Source organism: Liolophura sinensis, chromosome 1, assembly GCF_032854445.1.
Source record: "Liolophura sinensis isolate JHLJ2023 chromosome 1, CUHK_Ljap_v2, whole genome shotgun sequence".
Lineage (NCBI taxonomy): Eukaryota > Metazoa > Mollusca > Polyplacophora > Chitonida > Chitonidae > Liolophura > Liolophura sinensis.
Window position 1 is genome coordinate 55,389,583 of NC_088295.1, and position 20,057 is coordinate 55,409,639.

General features: G+C 39.3%; 1 protein-coding gene across 1 annotated transcript in view; it reads right to left on the reverse strand.

The window, feature by feature from the left end:
- LOC135462179 (trithorax group protein osa-like) overlaps positions 1-20,057 on the reverse strand; it is a 59,802-nt gene that overhangs the window by 16,869 nt on the left and 22,876 nt on the right. Inside the window, exons 5-12 of the mRNA XM_064739577.1 lie at positions 15,304-15,466; positions 7,877-7,972; positions 7,292-7,438; positions 5,353-6,699; positions 3,938-4,101; positions 3,009-3,128; positions 870-1,064; positions 450-696 (exon numbers count right to left, since the gene is read on the reverse strand). Of these exons, the coding sequence (XP_064595647.1) occupies positions 450-696; positions 870-1,064; positions 3,009-3,128; positions 3,938-4,101; positions 5,353-6,699; positions 7,292-7,438; positions 7,877-7,972; positions 15,304-15,466 (2,479 nt within the window). The remainder of the gene's footprint in view (positions 1-449; positions 697-869; positions 1,065-3,008; positions 3,129-3,937; positions 4,102-5,352; positions 6,700-7,291; positions 7,439-7,876; positions 7,973-15,303; positions 15,467-20,057) is intronic.

Genomic DNA, 20,057 nt, shown 5'->3' on the forward strand with positions numbered 1-20,057 from the left:
CACTCATTCCTCAGTGAGAGTTCTAAGTCAATTACGCTTTTCTCATTAGCACATGCCTATTTCCAATGTTGAATAATCATGTTTCATAGTCACTTCTTTTATTCCTAAAAGTTGAATCAAACTTGAACATCTCTTTCAAGCAGCTAACAGTACAGTATCCTTCATACCAATATTACTGCATAGTCTTTCACCCAATTACTGTAAATCTGTAACACACCTTTTGGACGTCTAAAGCACTTTTCCCAGTGAAATTTATGCACACAATTACTCAAAGTTAAATACAAAGTAAAAATGATCTCATTGTGTAGCTAAAGATCTAGGGGTCATTAAACTGGGCAAATTATTACAAACCCAGGAGTTCTTCTGGAATGCTTAAAAAATACTGATTGCAGCATAAGTTGAAAAAGTATTTTATGTCTACAGAAGAAGTGTTAAGACAAAAAGTGAGCAGATTCGGATCTGCTTTATCCTACCTGGTGAGGGTGCTCGAGCCCGGTTCTTACTTTCCCTTTTCTGCTGGAGCGCAGCCTCCATTTGGGCCAGGATAGGGGCAGGATCAATCCCCCCCTTGTCGAATTTACACTCGTAAGAAAACAGGTATTTGATGTAATTTTTCTTCAGCGTAAAGGCAGCACTAGCAGAGGCCCCAATGTTCACCACACCACAGATTTCTTTCCACTTTTTTGTTTTCGTCACCTGAAAGTCGCACATTTCAACAGAATCATAATGAGATATTAAGTTTTGGAGCTGAAAAAAAATCACGCAAAATGATTTTCTTAGTCATGGACAAATTTTAGATGAAATACAGATATGTCTTAAATTATTCTACTGTACAAATTTACAAATACACAACCTTTATGAGGACTTACCTCTACCATCCCTCCTTTCTCTCTCACTTGTAAATACAATTTGTACAAGTCTAATGGCTGCTTGCTAATAGAAGGCATGGCAGTCACAGGGTTTCCTTTTTCCTCTAAATACTGGAATAATTTTTCCAGGAAGGGACGCCTGTTGGGCTCATCTCCCATTTCAAACAGCTTACTCAGGTCAGGCGTGCTGGACTTCTGAAATCACAGTGCACAAAAATCACAGGTTAAAAACACGGTCACAGATCTGTTACAAATTTAAAACATTTCAACATAAATATGTTGAACTAGCCTTTCTGGCATGATGTGAACTTCTACATCTCCATCCATTACCAATTTGATCAGCAATTAAACATGCAGCACGTAGATACACTCATCTGTAAGAGAAGAGTGTATCACCTGTACAGCGACTGTACACTGTGTTTTTTTAAACGAATTTATCATACATACAGTAATACAGATGGTTTTTTAAAGATACAAATGTCATCAGTGTTTAAGAAGATCACCCACTTACCACTGCCATGTAAGCAACCCACTATGAACCAAATAAAAATGCCAATTAAATATAAATAAATCACTACATTGTTAGGTCCTTCATACAGGTGTGCTATCCAATAATCCTGTTCAAAGTATTTCCATGTTCCCTTGGTTTTTCCACCATTTATCAGTAATATGAAATCATCAAAAAACAGTGAACAATAACAATATTAACAATTCATGCAAAACAAAATAAAATGGGTGACAAACAAAACCTTCAAACATATGCTTGGTGCAACTAGAATGTGAGCACGACTGCTCTCGATTAAAGATCAGTATCATACCCTTGATAATGTAGTGGTAATGCCAAATTAATGGAGTGAAAAACCATGCACCAAAACTAGCTGGTTATTAAATCATTCTGAATGTTTCCTCATTAAGCTCGTGAAAGTACCAACATAGGCATGCAATAAAACACGATACATCAACGTACATATTCCTGTACACGACTGAGAGCAAGGAATTCCAACTGCCACCAGGGGTGGTAATCCAGAAAATTCTCAAAATACATGTACATGTTTTAGATTTACTATATTTGCCATAAAAATGTTGCCCATAAATCTATAATTTTAAAGCCAAATATATTACATTAGGTTATATTTTTCCCCTAGAATATCACTCTACCTTCTGAACAAACCTCAAGATACCTACTTAAAACTCTCAGAATCTGGTAAAATGAGCAACTTAGCCATGGACTAAATTTACAGTCAAATACAGTCGGCTCAGAGTTACCTTTCCTTTCCTACAGACCTATCAGTTATATCACAAGTCCTGTTTAACTGACGATAAACAGCGAGAACAGATGCACCAATAAAAATATATACCGTTTTCACAATTTGGAACACATTTGACATATGTTGACTGGCATCCTGTGGGAAAAGGGGCCAAAAACTGGGGATAGACTGGAGAATGAAGGCGGTTAAAGTCTAAAAGAAGGATTTGAACAGGTTAAATGCAGTGGCAATGGTTTGAGTCAGCAAAGTCAGTAAGTTCAGTCATTCATTCGAGTACTCCATCTTCCAGTTGTTTATTGACTACCATGGTTAATACCCAGTAACAAAGCAGTGTTTAAAATACTTTAATCCATATTACAAAGAATCACCAAAGCACAATACTTATACCGTACTACACCAACAGCCATACCAGCAAACAGTGAATGAGACAGACAATAATAACCCGGGTGGGTGGAGTGATGGGACAGGGAAGGCTGGCGTGGACGGAGCGAGTGGACAGGGCATAGGACCAAGGGGGTCAGGCCTCCTCCCTTCCCCAGGGAATGAGGGTGTGAGGGGTAAGGGTGGAGGGATACGGGAGTTAGGGCTGTATGGGGCACACATGGATGGAAGCATGCAAGCCAGTGATACCCATGAAGTTTGGACCCAAGAAAAGGGGAGACAACCCCTGCCCCTTCTCCAGCCCACCGCGTCAACAGGACAAATATTGAACCCCAGTGTCACAGTACTGTGCTTACATACGGTACACCACCAACCAATGACTGGCAAGGTGCCACACCATATCAACTGTGACCACCAGACCACGGACACGCGACAAAACTAGACCAACCCCACCGGAGAGAGGACCAGCCCTGTGGTTAGTCCCACTTACTGGTGTGCCAGGCCAACTGGGGCTGCTAATGTTGTCAAATTCCTCATGAAAGGACGACACACTCGCGGTGCCTGGCGACGGGGCTATGCCAACAGGGGTTTGTGGCAGGCTTACACTCTCCTATGGAACAAATACACACAAAGTTTACACCAACTCACTTTGAGAAGATCGGGACTCAAAGAGGGAAAAAAAACAAAAAACAATTATCAGGATCCCAATAGTGTTCATGAAACCTGTACTTTCCACTTAAGAATGTGTCGCAGGCAAACTTCAGTGTATAATGAACTGTAATCTTCCAATGATCCGCATGCCTGACTATAAGCATCTAACAAAGTCACGCAGCTGCTTACAGCCAATGATAAGTCATCTTATACTACTGCCATTCAGAACTCTAGAATCTAGTGAACAGAACAAATGCAGATAAGAAAACTAAAAAATAGACATCAAATTGTCAGTGGCATGCCTGAAACATAAAGGATTAATCCTTGTCGGGCAGTGCGCCGTGAGTTCTTCAGAGAAAAACAAGGACAGCATTTAAGACACAGGCAAATGAGACTAATCTAAAGTTCAAGTCAACTGAAAAACAAAACCACATCAAAGGGCCAGCAGCACATCTGCCACGAGGAGTAGTCTCCCCTGCATCCCTTCAGCCTCAACCCTGGCATTCTGTCCTCTCCAGCAGCCCTGTTGTTGGCTCTTCACAAAGTACCAGCATTCTCAATTCTAGCAAGATACAGAACAGAGCCTGATATCCCCAGTACAGAGATATTAAAACACGGGATATATGGAGAAGTTACAGAGAGAGAAAATCGTCTACTGAACACATTCACATGCATGTGCCAGAAGTCAACAATTTATCTAGGCTATGAACAGGGTTAGACGACAAATCTGAAGAAAAACTAAACTTCTGTGGATCTTCGTCCCTTTACCTTTTTCTTTTTGTCCGGCGTATCTTCTACGACAGCTGGTGTACACACAACGGGCAAGTTGACCATGTTTTCTGAGTGAGCATCTGTACTGCTGCTATTGCTGTTCTCAGCAATGCTCGTCACTGGGCTGGTTATACTCTGTGTCACCACGGTTGAGGTAGTTACTACAACAACAACGCTCAACTTATAACTAATACACATGCATATATAATGTACCTATACTTGGTGTTAATTAACTTACTTGACTAGTTTTTTTATGACTTTCTTGGGAATGTTTCATGTAAATGCAAATGACCTAAAATTTTGTCAATGGCCAGATTGCTCATGTTGTCCATAAGTTCTATTGATCTTAAAAAGACTTATTTGAAAGTTGGGATATCCTTCTGGAAAAACCCCCGAGAGGTAATATTTTGTGACATTTATTTGCTCTAAAATTTATTAGGGTAAAATTTCAGACCATATACAACATATCACAACAATCATTTTCATGGGTGGCAGAAACTAGGCGGAAGCCCTGGGCAAACTACCACACATCCTTCGTGCTTGTATACATCTGAATGATGAATCCTCTGATTCACAAAGGCACAACTGGGAGAATGAAAACTGGGGCCAAACCTTCATTGATAAAAAGGGCTACTGGGAACCTTTCACCATCCAAAGGCCTAATATTTTGGGCATTTCACATGATAAAATCAGAAGACAGAGTTGATTTTCTATCCTTTTGATCCTCATGTTTTTTATGATTGTTTTTTAAGGCAATTTCTGGATAGAGTATACAACAATATCATTCACGAACAGTTACATGGATTTGTTTGTATAACTATAAGAATTCAGTTCCATACACATCAGTCTAACAAATGTGAAGAATTCTATGGGTTAATGGTGAATATAGGACTAATGTGTCAATCTGTCCAGAGATGAAATTGACAACTTGCATGCAAAATTCATTAAATTTCCCAGGAAATTTTCTGAACCTTCATTGTCTAACAGCCAATACAGACTTTAGTTGGATTTTAGTTTGGGACTAGCTTTAAGTTTTTTTTTTTTTTTTTTTTGGGGGGGGGGGGGGGGGGGATCCTTCAAGTTGGGGGGATGTACTTCAAATGAACTAAAGTCAATCTAAAGTATCAAATTCAAAGAAAAATCACCCAACTTATTCAATGTGTTACAACGTGAGAAATGCTACTCTCCAAGCTCAACAAACGGAGACAATTTCACAAAAAAACTGTGTCTACAAATATCAAGTTGATATCTTCACTGAAATTCCAGATCAGTGTTTTAAGGTATCAGGACTACACAGCTGTTTGTGAAAGTCATTGAAATTCAAATCTGATGGTAGGCCAATAATAATAAAGGTACACATGACACTGGAACTTTGACAAGCACACAAAGTATACGTTTCAGAAAGTACCTACCTGAATTAGTAGTGGCTGTTGTTGTTGATGGCTTGACCTCCTCACCACTTTGCGCTGTACAGTTGAGGGGTGCACTGGTAGAGGGTACACTGGTCGGAGGACCAGAGACTTGGAGGCCCTGTGAGGCGGGCACCGGGGCCGAGGCAGGCGTAGTCGGGGCACTAGTGTGGGCTGATCCAGCTGTATGCTCTATAGGGCCAGACTGACCCATACTGGAAGCTGGGTTAGCACTATTCTGGGGTTTGCTGTCTGCCGATAGAGGTGGCGTAGGTCCTGAACCACTGGAACTTGAAGAGCACATTTTCCCCGAGCCCATGGATGAAACGCCCGAATCCGAGGACACTGAATTAACACTAGAAGCCACTGAACTGTTTGACATGCTGGTATTGGGTATGCCACTGCCTGGCGGGTTGGAGGACATGATTCCAGCACTCATATTGGCCATATTGGACAAAGGGTTACTAGAGTTTGTGGGAAAACCTGAGTGGTGGGGCATACCTACATTAGGCATGTGTGAGGAGTGTGAAGGCATATTCGACACCCCGGGCATGCCTGAATGAGGTGTGGAAGTGTTGGGCATGCTCATATTGGGCATGTTAGAGTTTGGCATATTCACTGATGATGACATGGTAGAATGGGGCATCATGGGCATACCTGAACTGCTGGACATGCCCCCAGCCTCGGACATTGAATTGGGCATCTGGTTCATAGAACTAGGCACTGGAGATTGAGACATGGAGTTAGGCATTTGGCTCATAGGCTGGGAGTTCGACATTTGATTCATACCGGGATAGCCTCCTGTCATAGAGTTCATGTGGCCCATGGAACCCATCTGGTTCATGGTCTGGGGCGTGTACATCCTCTGGTGGTTGGTCATGGGGGTGGTACTGGGCCGTACACTCGGCTGTGGACGATTGACCGCAGAGTTGGCTGCAGCCAGCATGGCCGCCTGGGCAGCAGCCTGAGCACCTTTAGCTGAAGTGGGCGGGCCACCTGGGCTGCTCATGTTCGGTATGCCACTATTCATCGGCGGTCCCATAGAGTTCATTCCCATGGCCGAGTTTGTGCCCGGGGTCGAGTGACTGTTCGACGTGTTAAAATTCCCATACTGGTTACCCATTCCCATGTGCATATTATTTCCCTGGTTGAAGGAATTGGAATAGCCAGAATTGGGCATGTTAGGCATATTGGGCATGTTCCTGTTCATATTGCCATACATGGAGCTGGCCGGGGGCATCTGACTGGGTCCATTGAAGCTGTTCTGGTGGGGACCACCATAGCCCTGCATGCCTGAACCAGGACCTGGGCCTGGACCAGGACCAGGACCTGCCTGACGAGGATAGTTACCTGTGAAACAAACAGACACATCAGTAACAATACTACTTCATCAACTATCAAATGAAAATCCTATTACTAAAAAGAAAACATTACATGCAGATAATAATTTTCTTCAGTTAGTGCTGGCGACATGAATAATTCAATGAGTTTGTTGTCCACTTTGTGATGTGTTTGTCTTAGTATGCTACACAATATACAGAGAATGAAACTCTCAAAAAAATTATATACTGAACAGAAAAAAAACAAAAAAAAATCAGAAATGCTTCCTCAAAACACCTAGCAGAATATCATGATGAGCTCCACCATCTTAATAAAGTCATTAACATTCCTGTGCTGCAATACAGAGGTCACTTTCACAACACTTTGTAAGTCACATTTCTCCTGACTTTTTTTCGTAAAAAGTTTATAGTGCCATAAGGAGACGTCATTTACAAGAAAAGTTGTGAAAAATGGATTTATGCAGTTTTGTGAAAGTGGCCCATGTATCACGGTTGTAATGCACAATATCTCTTTCATCATCATACGACAGAAAAATTGTTAAGTATGACGTCAAACCCCAAGCACTCACAATATCTCTTGCCTTTTGTCATGCCAAACATACCTTGATGGAACTGTGAGTTATATTGAGGAAAATGCCCCATCTGGCCCATTTGAGAGCCCATTTGTGGGCCACTGCCCATTTTGTTCCCTGCACCATACCCCATCTGATTGGGGCCCAATGGTGGGGGCATCATTTGTTGATTGTAACCTGGAGGTAACAGAATTCAATTTGCAATTTAAAAAGTTTGTGTCGGATAAATATAAATTTTTAGCAGGGTATTATTATGGAGAATAGAAACATTACATGTGATATTCACTTGTAGCAACTTTTAATAAATTTTGTCACCCAATTACAAGGAGCTCGTGCATACACATGCTACATTGACAACATCAGAAACTTGAAATCACACACAGAGGCCAAATCACAGCTAAAAGACTTCAAAATACGTACTTGGAACTCATACCTGAAAAACATTATGTTTATATTCAATTTAAAAATTAAGCCAATTATTCTTACAAAATTAACACTCATGTCACTGACAAACTCCTGTTGTATATCGATGAGCTGTCTGAGCTAATCTTTTCTTCAGAGTAAATGAACGCTGAGTAGAATTTGTAAGCATGATTTGATTAAAGAACTACTTACTAGTAGGCATGGGTGACTGATTACTGCTCATGCGACTCTGTCCATCTAGCTGTCTGGAAGGAGGGCGTGGCGGCATAGGACTGCCAGTCTGTGTGCCTGAGACAACAACAAAATTTATTCATTTCATTTGCTGATACACAAGAGCTTTTCACTTAATCAATGGCAGTCAGTTTTACAGGAATGAAAAAAAAAAAGAATAGCCTGTGATAAAACACTCAATAACCAAAACATATTACCAGTAAACAACAACCATTACCATAGGTCAGTGTAACACTATCAAACAATTTTTTTCCTTTAATTTCAAGGAAAACATCACCTACCCTTCTTGAAATATCCCTTAAACAAAAGTGGGACAGATGGACGTAAAACTAACGAGAGAAGAGATCAGCCAAGCTCACAGACAGAAAAACAAAGGTGAAGGTCAAGTTAACAAAAAGTCTTCAAAGAGATCAGGTCAGGAACCAGTGGTTTAAAAATATATTAAAGTTAAGTCAGGTTTAAATCTTAATACCAGTCTCATCCTAATCCAAAGTAAATGGCACTTCAGTCTAGATTAATGTTAATACTGGGCTTAAGTCCTAATACAATTTTGAACAACTTGGCACAGATTCCCCCACACCATAATTAATACAGTTCCTCAACAACTTCAAATACTACTTGAATTACTCTTCAATTTGACGACTCCCTTGCACACATGTACATGTTATGCATATATGTGAACAGTGCAATTTCTGGCTGAGTAGACATCAAATAAACAACAATCAGCTGCAGCTATGCAGCTACGATAGCTGGTTTTTTGCATGTCGGTGGGACAAATTTTGTCATCCTAACTTTTAACCTGGACCTCCTACCTTTTAATATGAGCAATTCACTCACAGCTATTGTAATTGCTGTACATCGCATTCTGATATATCTCAAAAGCCTTCTTTTCCACGAATGAGTTTAATCACAGGTCCCTCCAGTTACAATTTCTACATGAACCTATTTTTTGTACTGACACGAGAATTCATTTTCTGGGTTGCCCAACATTATGTGTGTGCTCAGTCACTTTTTAACAATGTCAAAATTGAAGTTAACGCAGCTGTAAAATTGATCACAAAAGGAGAAAATCTCAACAGAAATTTCTTTACCATAAAACCTTAACCCAGGTATCTAACCTAAAGCATTTATTTATTTGATTGGTGCTTACACAACGACGACCAACATTACGATGGGAGGAAACCAGGCAGAGCCCAATGGAAACCCACATCCATCCACAGCTTCTAACCTAGATTAAACAGAGATTGTAAAATCAAATCCATAGTAAATGAATATTCTTATGAATATCCCTTCAGTTCAGGTCTTAGCTTTGAATATTAAATATAAATATAAATAAATCAAACAAGGATTTCCTCATGTCACATGTAGTATATGCCCTAATGTTACTTCCTTCTATGATATGAACATTTATCACAATTCCCACAAGGCTTGTTTGAAAGCTGTCCTGCGTGGGACAGGAACCCTTAGTTCCTCAGGAGGTATATCTGCATTGGTGCAGTTCTCGGCTACTATGACTATAAAACATTATAACACATCCGCTCCTCAAGTCAGCCTAATGACACCACTAGAATACCAGGTGAACAGAACACAACATGCACAGTAATACTTCAGTCAGTGATTTACTGTATACTAAGAGCCTCAGGTGAATCAAACGCATCTATAACGTAACACCACAGTGCTTTTCATCCTTGTCTTTAATCTGCATGGGGACTGCCACAAATGTTCTTGAAACCAGTGTCATACATACTGCACTTTTGTAAAGCTACATGTATGCTGCCAGCCAACAAAAGTCAATGTAGTTTATAATGCAGGATTTTCTTTTTTCTTTCTTTTTTTATCCTCCTTTTTTTCTTTCATTCAAGGGTGTTACATAACTAAAACAAGACAGACAGAGCAATATTCATTGATGTTGCTGAAGTGCTCCAAGGCTTTCAATGATACATGATACGATTATAATGGCCTATTGTAAGCGCCCTCCAAAAGGTAATTTCTCCAACCCCAGCGTCTGATGGAGTACAGCAAAATTGATGTGATTTGTTAAAGAAGAAATCAGTGGGAGAAGGAATGTTATAGAAACTAGGCTGGGAGACTGGTACTCATTGAAACGGGAACAAAAAGGAACAGGTGGTAGCAGTGTTTACTGACTGGCCTGTATGTTTGGTATGAATTAACACAGCCAAGCTGAGAGAGTGAGGAGGTGGGGGGACTCCCATTGTAGGAGCTCTCAGGCTACAGCTGGCTGATTACATGGACTTAAGCTCAGCAATGCCACACTGACAGGTGGTCTCCCAATAAGACAGGCAATCCTTAGGCCAGACAACAGCCAGAGGGACCCAGGAGCTATAATTAGCCTAGGAGGACTTCCCCACAGGGAAGCCCTTGCCACAACCTGAACATTTGCCAGCAATAATGGGAACCTCCTAACCGGCCCTATAAGCACCTGACCCTTGACCCCTCCTGAGTAGACCGGCCCAGAAGACAAGTATGCACATGTAATGTTTTGGTATGTGATGACATAAAGGCCAGACCAGTCCATGCCGCAAACACGCTAGTATGCCTGTCCTCCGCTGAGACGCAAGGGACATGTTGCTGCCATCATTGTCACTCTCCTCAAATCACAAAGACAGGGTTGTATTAATTGTTAAATAACACAAAATCAATAGTTGAACATGCCGGGCCCCAGCGCCAGGGACAACACTAGAGAACCCTGATGAATCAAATCTTAATCTCATTCATTATTGGCCACAAGGCTTCGGTCATGTGTCAAAACAATATCAAACACTGCTCCACTTGTCTCGCCAATTCTCCTTCATCAATGGGCGACACAACGCAACTAACATTTAATAAGGCTGGAGCAACAGCCCCTCCTTCAACATCCAGGCACTGGGCCATTGCGTAGTTCAAACATCACCAACATGCTTAATGGCAATACTACGCAAATTCCATGCAGCACATATCATTAACCAGGGCACCTTTGTACCACACATATTCAAAAATGCACGTCATTAAAGTCAGTAAGAAAAATACACAGATTTACTTTCCTTACCTAATTCTTTCATACGATAATACCATCCTCATAAGAAGCATTAAGAGTGCCAAAAATTTAAAACCTCAGAACACTAATTACCCTAATTTCTCAACCTTTTCACATGAGAAAGCAACTTTCAGTGCAATTTATGCAAAGTTTTAATTTAATTCTGGACACCAAACTACATCAGTTGGATTGATCAGATTGAGAGCTTCACAAAAAGTGTAATATCATCAGTCAACACAGAATATGCCTGAATAAACACCTTGCACACACGCGGAAAGGTTGAAGCATAACAGTATCAATTACTTCAACTGTCTCCACACTGAAAAATCCCATAGTTCGCCGAGATTTCTGCACAAGTTGAATATCACTCATGAATTGAACACATAATATGATAATGGTAAGTAATCCAGAATGTAATTCAGCACTGATTATTAACAATCTATAATCACTAGGTTGCTGTATGGACGTAAGTACAGACAACCTTTGCTTACAAAACACTTACATCTGTCCATTTTTAATTCTGAAAAATGTGGTGAAAATGAAAGAATAGAAAAACCAGTGTTCTTCAAAAATTTATCAGGACATGACAATAGTGTTAAGAAAATGTGTGTCAAATCAGATCAGTACAAACAGTAGTTGTTGAGATATCTTATTCGCAAAAGTATGCCACACAAAACACACTCAATCACCGACAGATGCAAATCAAGGCACCCCCCACAGCATTTGCAACACAGAGCATAAAAATCAAGGCTTTTCTTATTGCATTGTAAAGTTAACTGATGTGTTCTTGTTATCTATACATACAAAGTTTCATAAAACATGCAAAAAGCAGGCAAAGAAAAAAAAAACAAAAAAACACCACTGTATTATTTTTCTATGTACATAGATGAAATGCTAGACCCCCCAGGGAAAAGGGCATCTACGGGCTGTGTGAGGTGATCTGTTAACATGCAGTGACAAATTCACACTTATTGCAGATCACAAATCTGCGTACATTCCATGTCAACATTCAAGTAAACCTTTGTTTTTCTTCTACTGATGTGAAAAGCCTTGGCAAACAGTGTCTGTTTGTCATGCATGTAGCGCCACTTCTCTTCATTTCTATGTGGCCGATCTTAAATGTCTGCGCAGATCCAATTTACTTAGAAGAGAAGCTCAACCAACAGTGAATCTGCAAGACACACGACCGGGTAAATTTGCCTATTTGTGAAAACACACAGGCAAGTGGATCTCCAATACCTTAAGCAGTAAGTCAAATTCCAAATCAGCAAACCTTTGCTTTAGTGAACGCTAACTAATTCACAGGTTACTTTTTGCAAGAGAAAACACAACTAAGTTTTTACTACATTTAAATAATAATAAAAAAGCCTCAAAAAACATGTTCTCTTTGAAAGTTGCCAAAAAAGGAATTCAACATGGTGTGTTCAGCAGGTTCATAGATTGATTTACCTGATTGGGGTTTCAAACCACATTTAAGAATATTTCACATACATCCCCAGTGTGAGGTACAGGTAGGCACACCATAATAATGGAAGACAAGTAGTCTTCAACCTATGTCGCAAATGGTCATATGAGCTTTGCCATTAACCTCCTGTCACCAAAGTCTCACAAGAAATGAGAGGAGGAGGAATGTAAAAATTCCCTGTCTAACACTAGGTTTGAACCCGCATCCTGAATGTTCTAGAGGTTGAAGGATATTTTCTTTGATTATGGATGATTTCCTGTTAGCAAAACAATTCACCAGATTATATTATAAATACTTGAGAACTCTAGAGAACAATCACAATATTTGTGTTAAAAATGATAGAATATTCTCCATAAAAAGCTTATAAATTCAAATGCTAAAACATTGTAGATTTCCATAATCGTACTAATCATGTTCGTGGAATAGTGAACATCCATGGATCTGTTGTGAATAAATGGAGAAGTAGACAAACATACAAGATTGAGGCAAATTTTCACAAAAATTTATACATCAACTTTTCTTAGTTTTTCTCACAAATAAGATCACCTTAATGTGCTATAACCTACATGACATCATTTCTGAAAAGAGTTTCGAGAAGTTTTTCAAAAGTGGTCCCTGGACGCTACCTTTCCGCCTAAAACTGACTAAGAGGTAAAAACAGAACGAGTCAGCAGTAATAAAAAAAAACCTTCAGTCTGATTTGATGGTGGACAGTGATTGCTGATTTCCATGGCAAGCTATGTGATAAGTATACGTTTTAATCAGTTTCTCATAGGAATTCATCAAATACCTAGTTGCCGACAACTATCATGATTAACAGATTTATCTACACAGCTAAGACATTGTACATGCAATGTACAGTGTACAGCTCCACTAAAGTCATAACACGCATACAATTCCTCAGTTCTACAGTTATGTCCCCTTAACTGTACTACACAACTGTACAGCCAAGACAGCTCAATGTGTGATCATAATAAAGCATACATGCAAGAGATTTCCTGCACAACTTCAGGTTTTTAATCCTCCTGCGGGTTCACACTTAATCACAGTTCGTTAACCGTTAGTTACTTGAAACACAGTGATGATTGTTTCGTCATAGCCCACTTGGTTATGATTGACAGTTTGAATGGGCACTGCCAGAAACATGTACATAGATGAACAAGTAGGTTAAACAACATGCTTTATGTAAAGGGGAGGGGGGGGGGGCAGAGCAGGAAATAGCTTACCTATAGGTAATGTGGCAAACAAGGCTTCACAAAAAATTACATCTTCTTTTATAGCAAATAAGAAAGGCTGTGTCGACAGTCCGGGTAGAACCAAAACTCAGTAAACACACTGAATGAGATGACATTTTGATGGTCATGAAGATTTCAATTACAAAAGGGGTCCACAAACAGACCCAGTATAACTACAAGGTTGCATTTCAATTCTTCACGGTTTTGAACTTTTATACTGTGTATGATATAAAACATTCTGAAAGTAAGGCACTATCCGAGGTGTTGACATAACTGTGTGTAAGTATGATGTAGACTTTCTTGACTGGACAATCAAGAACATCTAACTAACCTATCATATACAATGATGTTTCCACTGTGTGCAGGTCTACAGGATGCCTCACAGATTTATTTACATACTTCATTAATTTCTTTATGGTGTTAGGTGTCAACATTGCTTTGCCCACAGCTAAATGAGCAGTATCCGGATGAGGCGGTTAAGACACGGGCCATTGTGAAACTGTCTGATTCTACTGACACCCTGGAATTGGTTGATATAGTTGAACACAAGGTCAAGGTCAAATTGACATCAATGATTTATTCCACTGATAAGTTTTGTAGTGCTAGAATTTGCTTGTAAACTGGTAGTTTGATTTCACTGGGAAGAAAATTCCTGCAGCATGCCTGGTGTCGGATGAATTTCATTCATCAATTCCAAATAAGATACAGTGTAACATTCTAAAGTGTGTGAAAGAAATAGTGTATGGCAATGTGTGAAATGTCCTCAGAGTCAGGGCAAGACAGCCCTATGCATGTAAAACACACATCAAACGCGCGTATGATGTAAAAAAATTAATGATAAAGTGGACCAAATGCATCTTGTATTTTAGGGTTAACATTCCCAAATGCTGACAACTTCCTACATTCAAATTGTATTTAAACAGTGTTCATTTCATCCACCTTTGAACCAGATGTTCCTCTGTCAAGACGAGTCTTTCTAAAGACATTTACTTCATACATAAACAAGCTCTATCGTACAAAAGGATAAGGTCGTCACCTACGTGTCAAACAACAGCACAAGGTTCTGTAAATTAACATCCAGTGGTCACACAAGAATACACTCTTAGTGCTCAACTCGTGTACGATAGAACTTTTGAAATGCTTATGCCAGCGATTACTGTTCCACTTCTTTTACCAATATTTGAGACACATTTCATGTCAGAAAGAATTTTTTGAAAAGGCACCATTTCACCATAAATAATTTTTATGTACAATATTTTAAAACTATTTCTTACAGCAAAGGCCTTATTTATATTGGTCACCCACAAACTCATTTCCACCATGAGTTGATAGAGTTCAGATATTCAAAAATATCACGAATGTTACTAACATGTTATTTAAAGATGCCGGCATCTATGTATTATGAAAGCACCCAAAGACAAAATAATCAAGATAAATTTTGTTCTACAACTTTTACTTAGTTCTGACATAGGGCTTCCACTTTTGAGCCATGAAACCATCAGGTAAAACTCTATAACTGGCTTTCCTAGAAGGCACTATACTGTCAAGTACACCAGCTATGGGACATCCTTGCCAACACAAAACTTGTTTTTACCCGATATAAATTTGACAACTTATTGTGTGATGAAATGATAGGTACATTCACGGAGCTTACCTGTTAACGAAGCCGGTGTGTTTGAGCGTGATCCAGTGGAACCAGCAGGCGATGTGACGGGTCGCAGAGAGGATACCACTGGGTGTTGAGGGCCTGAAGATGATGTCGGAGGGGTACTTAATCTACCCCCATCACTGTTCTCATCAAAATTGGAATTCACCTCCTGTAACAAACAAATTAAAGAAACATTTCATTATTTGGTCTAAACTCTAGTCATTTGAATAACTCAAAATTGCCTGATTTTTAGGAGGAGGTCTTGCTCATAAACCAGGAGATGCTGAAATTTTCTACCATTAACAAATATATTACAGATACGTTAATTTTTGGACTACATATAGAAAATGCTTTTTTTTCTATAAGATTAAGTGCTTAATATACAAGACACAACCCTACAAGCCATTAAAAGATGATAACTCAGGAGAACAAAGATGAAAAAATGCTATAAATAATACTGGTAAGCATTTGTTCAGAATTCATTTCCCACCTTTGCCAAACGCACAAACTGTAAAGCACAAGGGGGGACATAAATATATCTACAGGTCATTCATCAATAACACACTGAAGGTCTTCTGCTAGGGTAATCTAACCAGATATTTACATGTCTTCACTATCGACCACAGTCATTGTAAATCCAACTTCACACTCCCGCACCAGAGCTTGTAACATTTAGATCACTTTACATCCCAAGTCAACCCAGATCTGCTTCACACAAGAGTGTATCAAACTATTACTTCTGAGAAAACAAACATAAGCCCCTTTCATCACTGTACGCTGTGGGGTTACATCCTCTTTGTTACTTCAGCTCTCATGCGTACATTATGTCACTGGTTCAAACACCAATGCTCATTCATGGAGAACATTCACAAGTCATTCACAAAGAAACATCTACATGTATCAATGATTTATGTTTCTGATGTTTATTGGATGTTCAATACACCACTTGGGAACTTAACAGAATTATTTTGAGAAAACTTCTTAAATTTAAATTCTGGTTTAAATCTCCATAGTTTACCAGCTGAGATATGTAAAACATGTACGGTTGGGAAATACAGTGGACAGTTCAACCTTATGTTAACACAAGAAGTAGGGTATTTTTTAATGGTCACACAGCATATGGTAAGACCTATATGTACAGCTCTAAATGTCTAACACAAAAGGAGCTGCCTTCTAGCCCAGAACCCAAGCCAACATCACATGTCCGTCAATATGATAACCAAAAGCAGAAGCCGATGAATATGAAGTGGAAGTATTATTCTGATATCATCCCAGCAAAATAGCCAACTGGCTATAGCGCATATATACGTATATATATGTATATATATATATATATGTGTGTGTGTGTGTATGTATATATGGACAGAGTGGTGACGAGCCAGGAAGCTTTATCGTTGTAATTTACCATCAACATACATGAACATGGAGTAATGCGACTGGTGTTTAGAAAACATGGTAGGGTAGGGTAGGAGTAGTGATGCCGTGAGTGTTCACTCCACTGGCGCTTCAGAGCTGACACAACTCCCTGCTCTGACTGTGTATAGAAACTCCCTGCTCTGGCAGTGTATAGAAACTCCCTGCTCTGACATTGTATAGACAAAGCTATTTGTGCATATGCATATAAAACTTACAACTCATCAATTTGAAGGAAAATGCACTCACCTAGATGTTTCAGCACCCTTCAAAAAATGTGTTCATACTGGACACTAAATTCAAAATCAATGCATGCAACAACAGAACAAAGGGAATGATTGTCACAACTAACCAAAAGCTACATAGATAGGAAACAATTACAAGAAGAAAACCTTTGATCAAAACAACTCTTCATCTTATGCATGCATGCAAAACAGTTCACTAGGCCAAGATACCTACTATTCCTAGTTTGAAAAAGCTGTAGAATGTGTATTATATTAAATAAAAAAAAACAAAAAAAAAAACAGGCCTACACAATGACAAACTTTCAAAACTTTATGGAACATACAACTTTGAGCTAATGGATACAATATCACTGAGGCGATACTAGATATAGATATCATATGTAACTATATGTTATGATATGAAGCTATAAATGTTTGTTTCAGGCAAAAAAAAAATAAAGAAAAAATTATGCCAGCTGAATTCATGTAATTCAGCTCTTTATATAAGCGCATGTAGGTAACAAGGGAATACATAGGTTTTTCTCTCTACTGCTAAATATGTCACATTTGACACTCGGCTGAATGTAAATGTGTATGTAACAATTAGTACCATCTGCCTTAATGAGACAGGCACATTTACTTTTCGTAGTCGTTAATCTAGAGATTAACTGAGAGTCGGCTAGTGCGAGTGAAACATAGAGCCAGGCTAACATTAACCAGCCTTATGTACATGTACATATATATAACAGGCCTGTCTCCTTACAGCCTGCCGCCTTGTGAGGACAAACATGTTACAGTGAAAGGGGAACATCTCAGTAGGCTGCTCAACTGGTTACAACAACACCGTCTACAATCTTACACAGAAAATACACTCCATAGGTATTAAATCAAAAATAGCACATGGTATTAGCATGTCCGTGTGTTTTGATCTCTGCTTTATGATACATGTAATATTCAAACATCCTGGAGGTCATATCCCTTTAATGGCAAAATAAACAGTTAAACCTTAACTTAGAGACACAAATATTAAGGAGTTTACCACTGTAAAAGTCGTAAAGCACAAAACATGTCAGCAAATTATGTCTAAATGTACTCTATTATTTAAGTTATTTTTCAATACCTGAAACAGAGTGCAACATTCTACATGATTCCACCCAATAGAACTATTCCTATTTGAAACAGACCTAAAAAAAAAAAAATAAATAAACACACCCAGCAATCTGTAACAGTTATTAGATCTGCACCTGTTTATATCATTTATAGAGGACAAAACAATTTCAAATCTCATAAATAACATAAATGCCAAAGACGTGATTACTGTAAACAGAAAACGACCCATAGGTCTTCACAAAACTGACTTGTGCATATAACATTCCTTGCTCTGACATCTGCATGCTGGGCTTACATGCAAGCACAGACTAAAAGGAGCAGCAGCTATAGTACATCATGTGTAATGTCATGAAACTTATTTTGACTTGAATTTTCACCAACTGCAGTTGGTGAAAATTCAAGTCAAAATATTCATGTGCGTTATGTACACTAAACCCAATATAAATACACAAGGTTTTCCCTCACTAACTTCCATTGTGTATCATAGCTTGTACAGCAGGGCACTTAGTTAGTGAAAAATTCAATGAAATTACATGTGATTTACTGTATTCTACTAAACATGAATGCAATCAGATTTCCTTAATCAAATACTACCTCCCTTCACCTCATACAGATGTTACAGTCACCCTTCAAGTCAAACTTTGCATTAGAGTTGTAAATAAATAGTTATATCTCCGCAGGAATATCTACTAGAGGAAATAATTTTCCTTATTAACATTACCAGTAATTTTGTCTGTAGAAGGTAATAGATCTGAGTTAGTCTGGAAGCAGATTTACCTAACCATTACCACTGATACTAATTTCTCTCCAATCTAGTTTTTTACTCCAATAGCACATTCAATTAATATTACATGAAAGGCTGAGAGTAAAAAGCTGATCAATCAACTTACACACAGGCCAAGTTTCGTAAGCTCCCCCTCCCTGCTCTTAAAATCTTGTCCTCCACACAGTAAATAGTCATTTCAGTAGGGGGATAAAAATTGGAGATTTCATTCAAACCTGGAAGAAAGCTTACAAAGGCCTATCTGAGATCAGGAAACCTGGCCCAAGCTGACAGGTTTCCATGGAAACCCAGCCATTAACACGCAGGTTAATTGGAAGCTGCTGAGCAACTGGACCAATTCTGGGGCCACTCCAGGACCATGTGAGTCCACAGACAAAGGCCTGGCCACCTGAAAACCCACTAACAATGAGGCCCAAACTAGTCACAGTCAGCCAGGTAAATTACACCTTGGGAATTACCTAGAGAGTTGATGGGTTCCCTCCCTGCCTCAGCCTGCAGAGGAGCTGGTGAAGAGACTGAGAGCGCCAGTCCTGACCAGGCCTTTGTTACAGGAGAGCCAGATAAACTCAATATTCACAGCATATACATGTGGCTGTAGATCCATAAGGACTGACTATGCCAGCCTGGCTTCCCTATGTAGTGCTTTCCCTCCAAGCCCTACACCACTGGCCTCTCTCTCTCTCTCTATAGCTATATTTAGCCTAGCTCTGAGTCAACTACTTAACAGCTCAAATAAAACTCCCTTTATATTTCCTGCTGTATATTAAACTGCACAGCATCTCATAACAATGTAAGTCAAAAGTTGAGAAAAATAACTTCACCTACAATATTAAAGCATTTTTCCTCTCATCCATGGTTTTTCTCAGTGAAGCTTGGGGTTTTAACTGGAGTAAAAACAAGCTATAGGGTGTTGAGGGTTGGCTGAGTAGTCAGTCACAAAGCATAGGGCCTTCCCTGTATACACACTCCAGCATTGCCAGGCTGTGCTGCCACTACACCACATAGCCAACACACACACACACATAGGCTCAGGCCTACAGCCAGCCTTCTACATAATGGGGCCTAAAATATCCCAGGTCATAGAGCTTGCAACAGGATCTGCTAACTTGGTTGACTACTTCTATATAGGCTGTGGGCTGAAGGCCTCTGCTATAGCTTTAGTCTAGCATAATGTATGCAGTCTGACTGGAGACTAGTTTTTCCACTATAAAAGTCTTATGCTTTCTCAC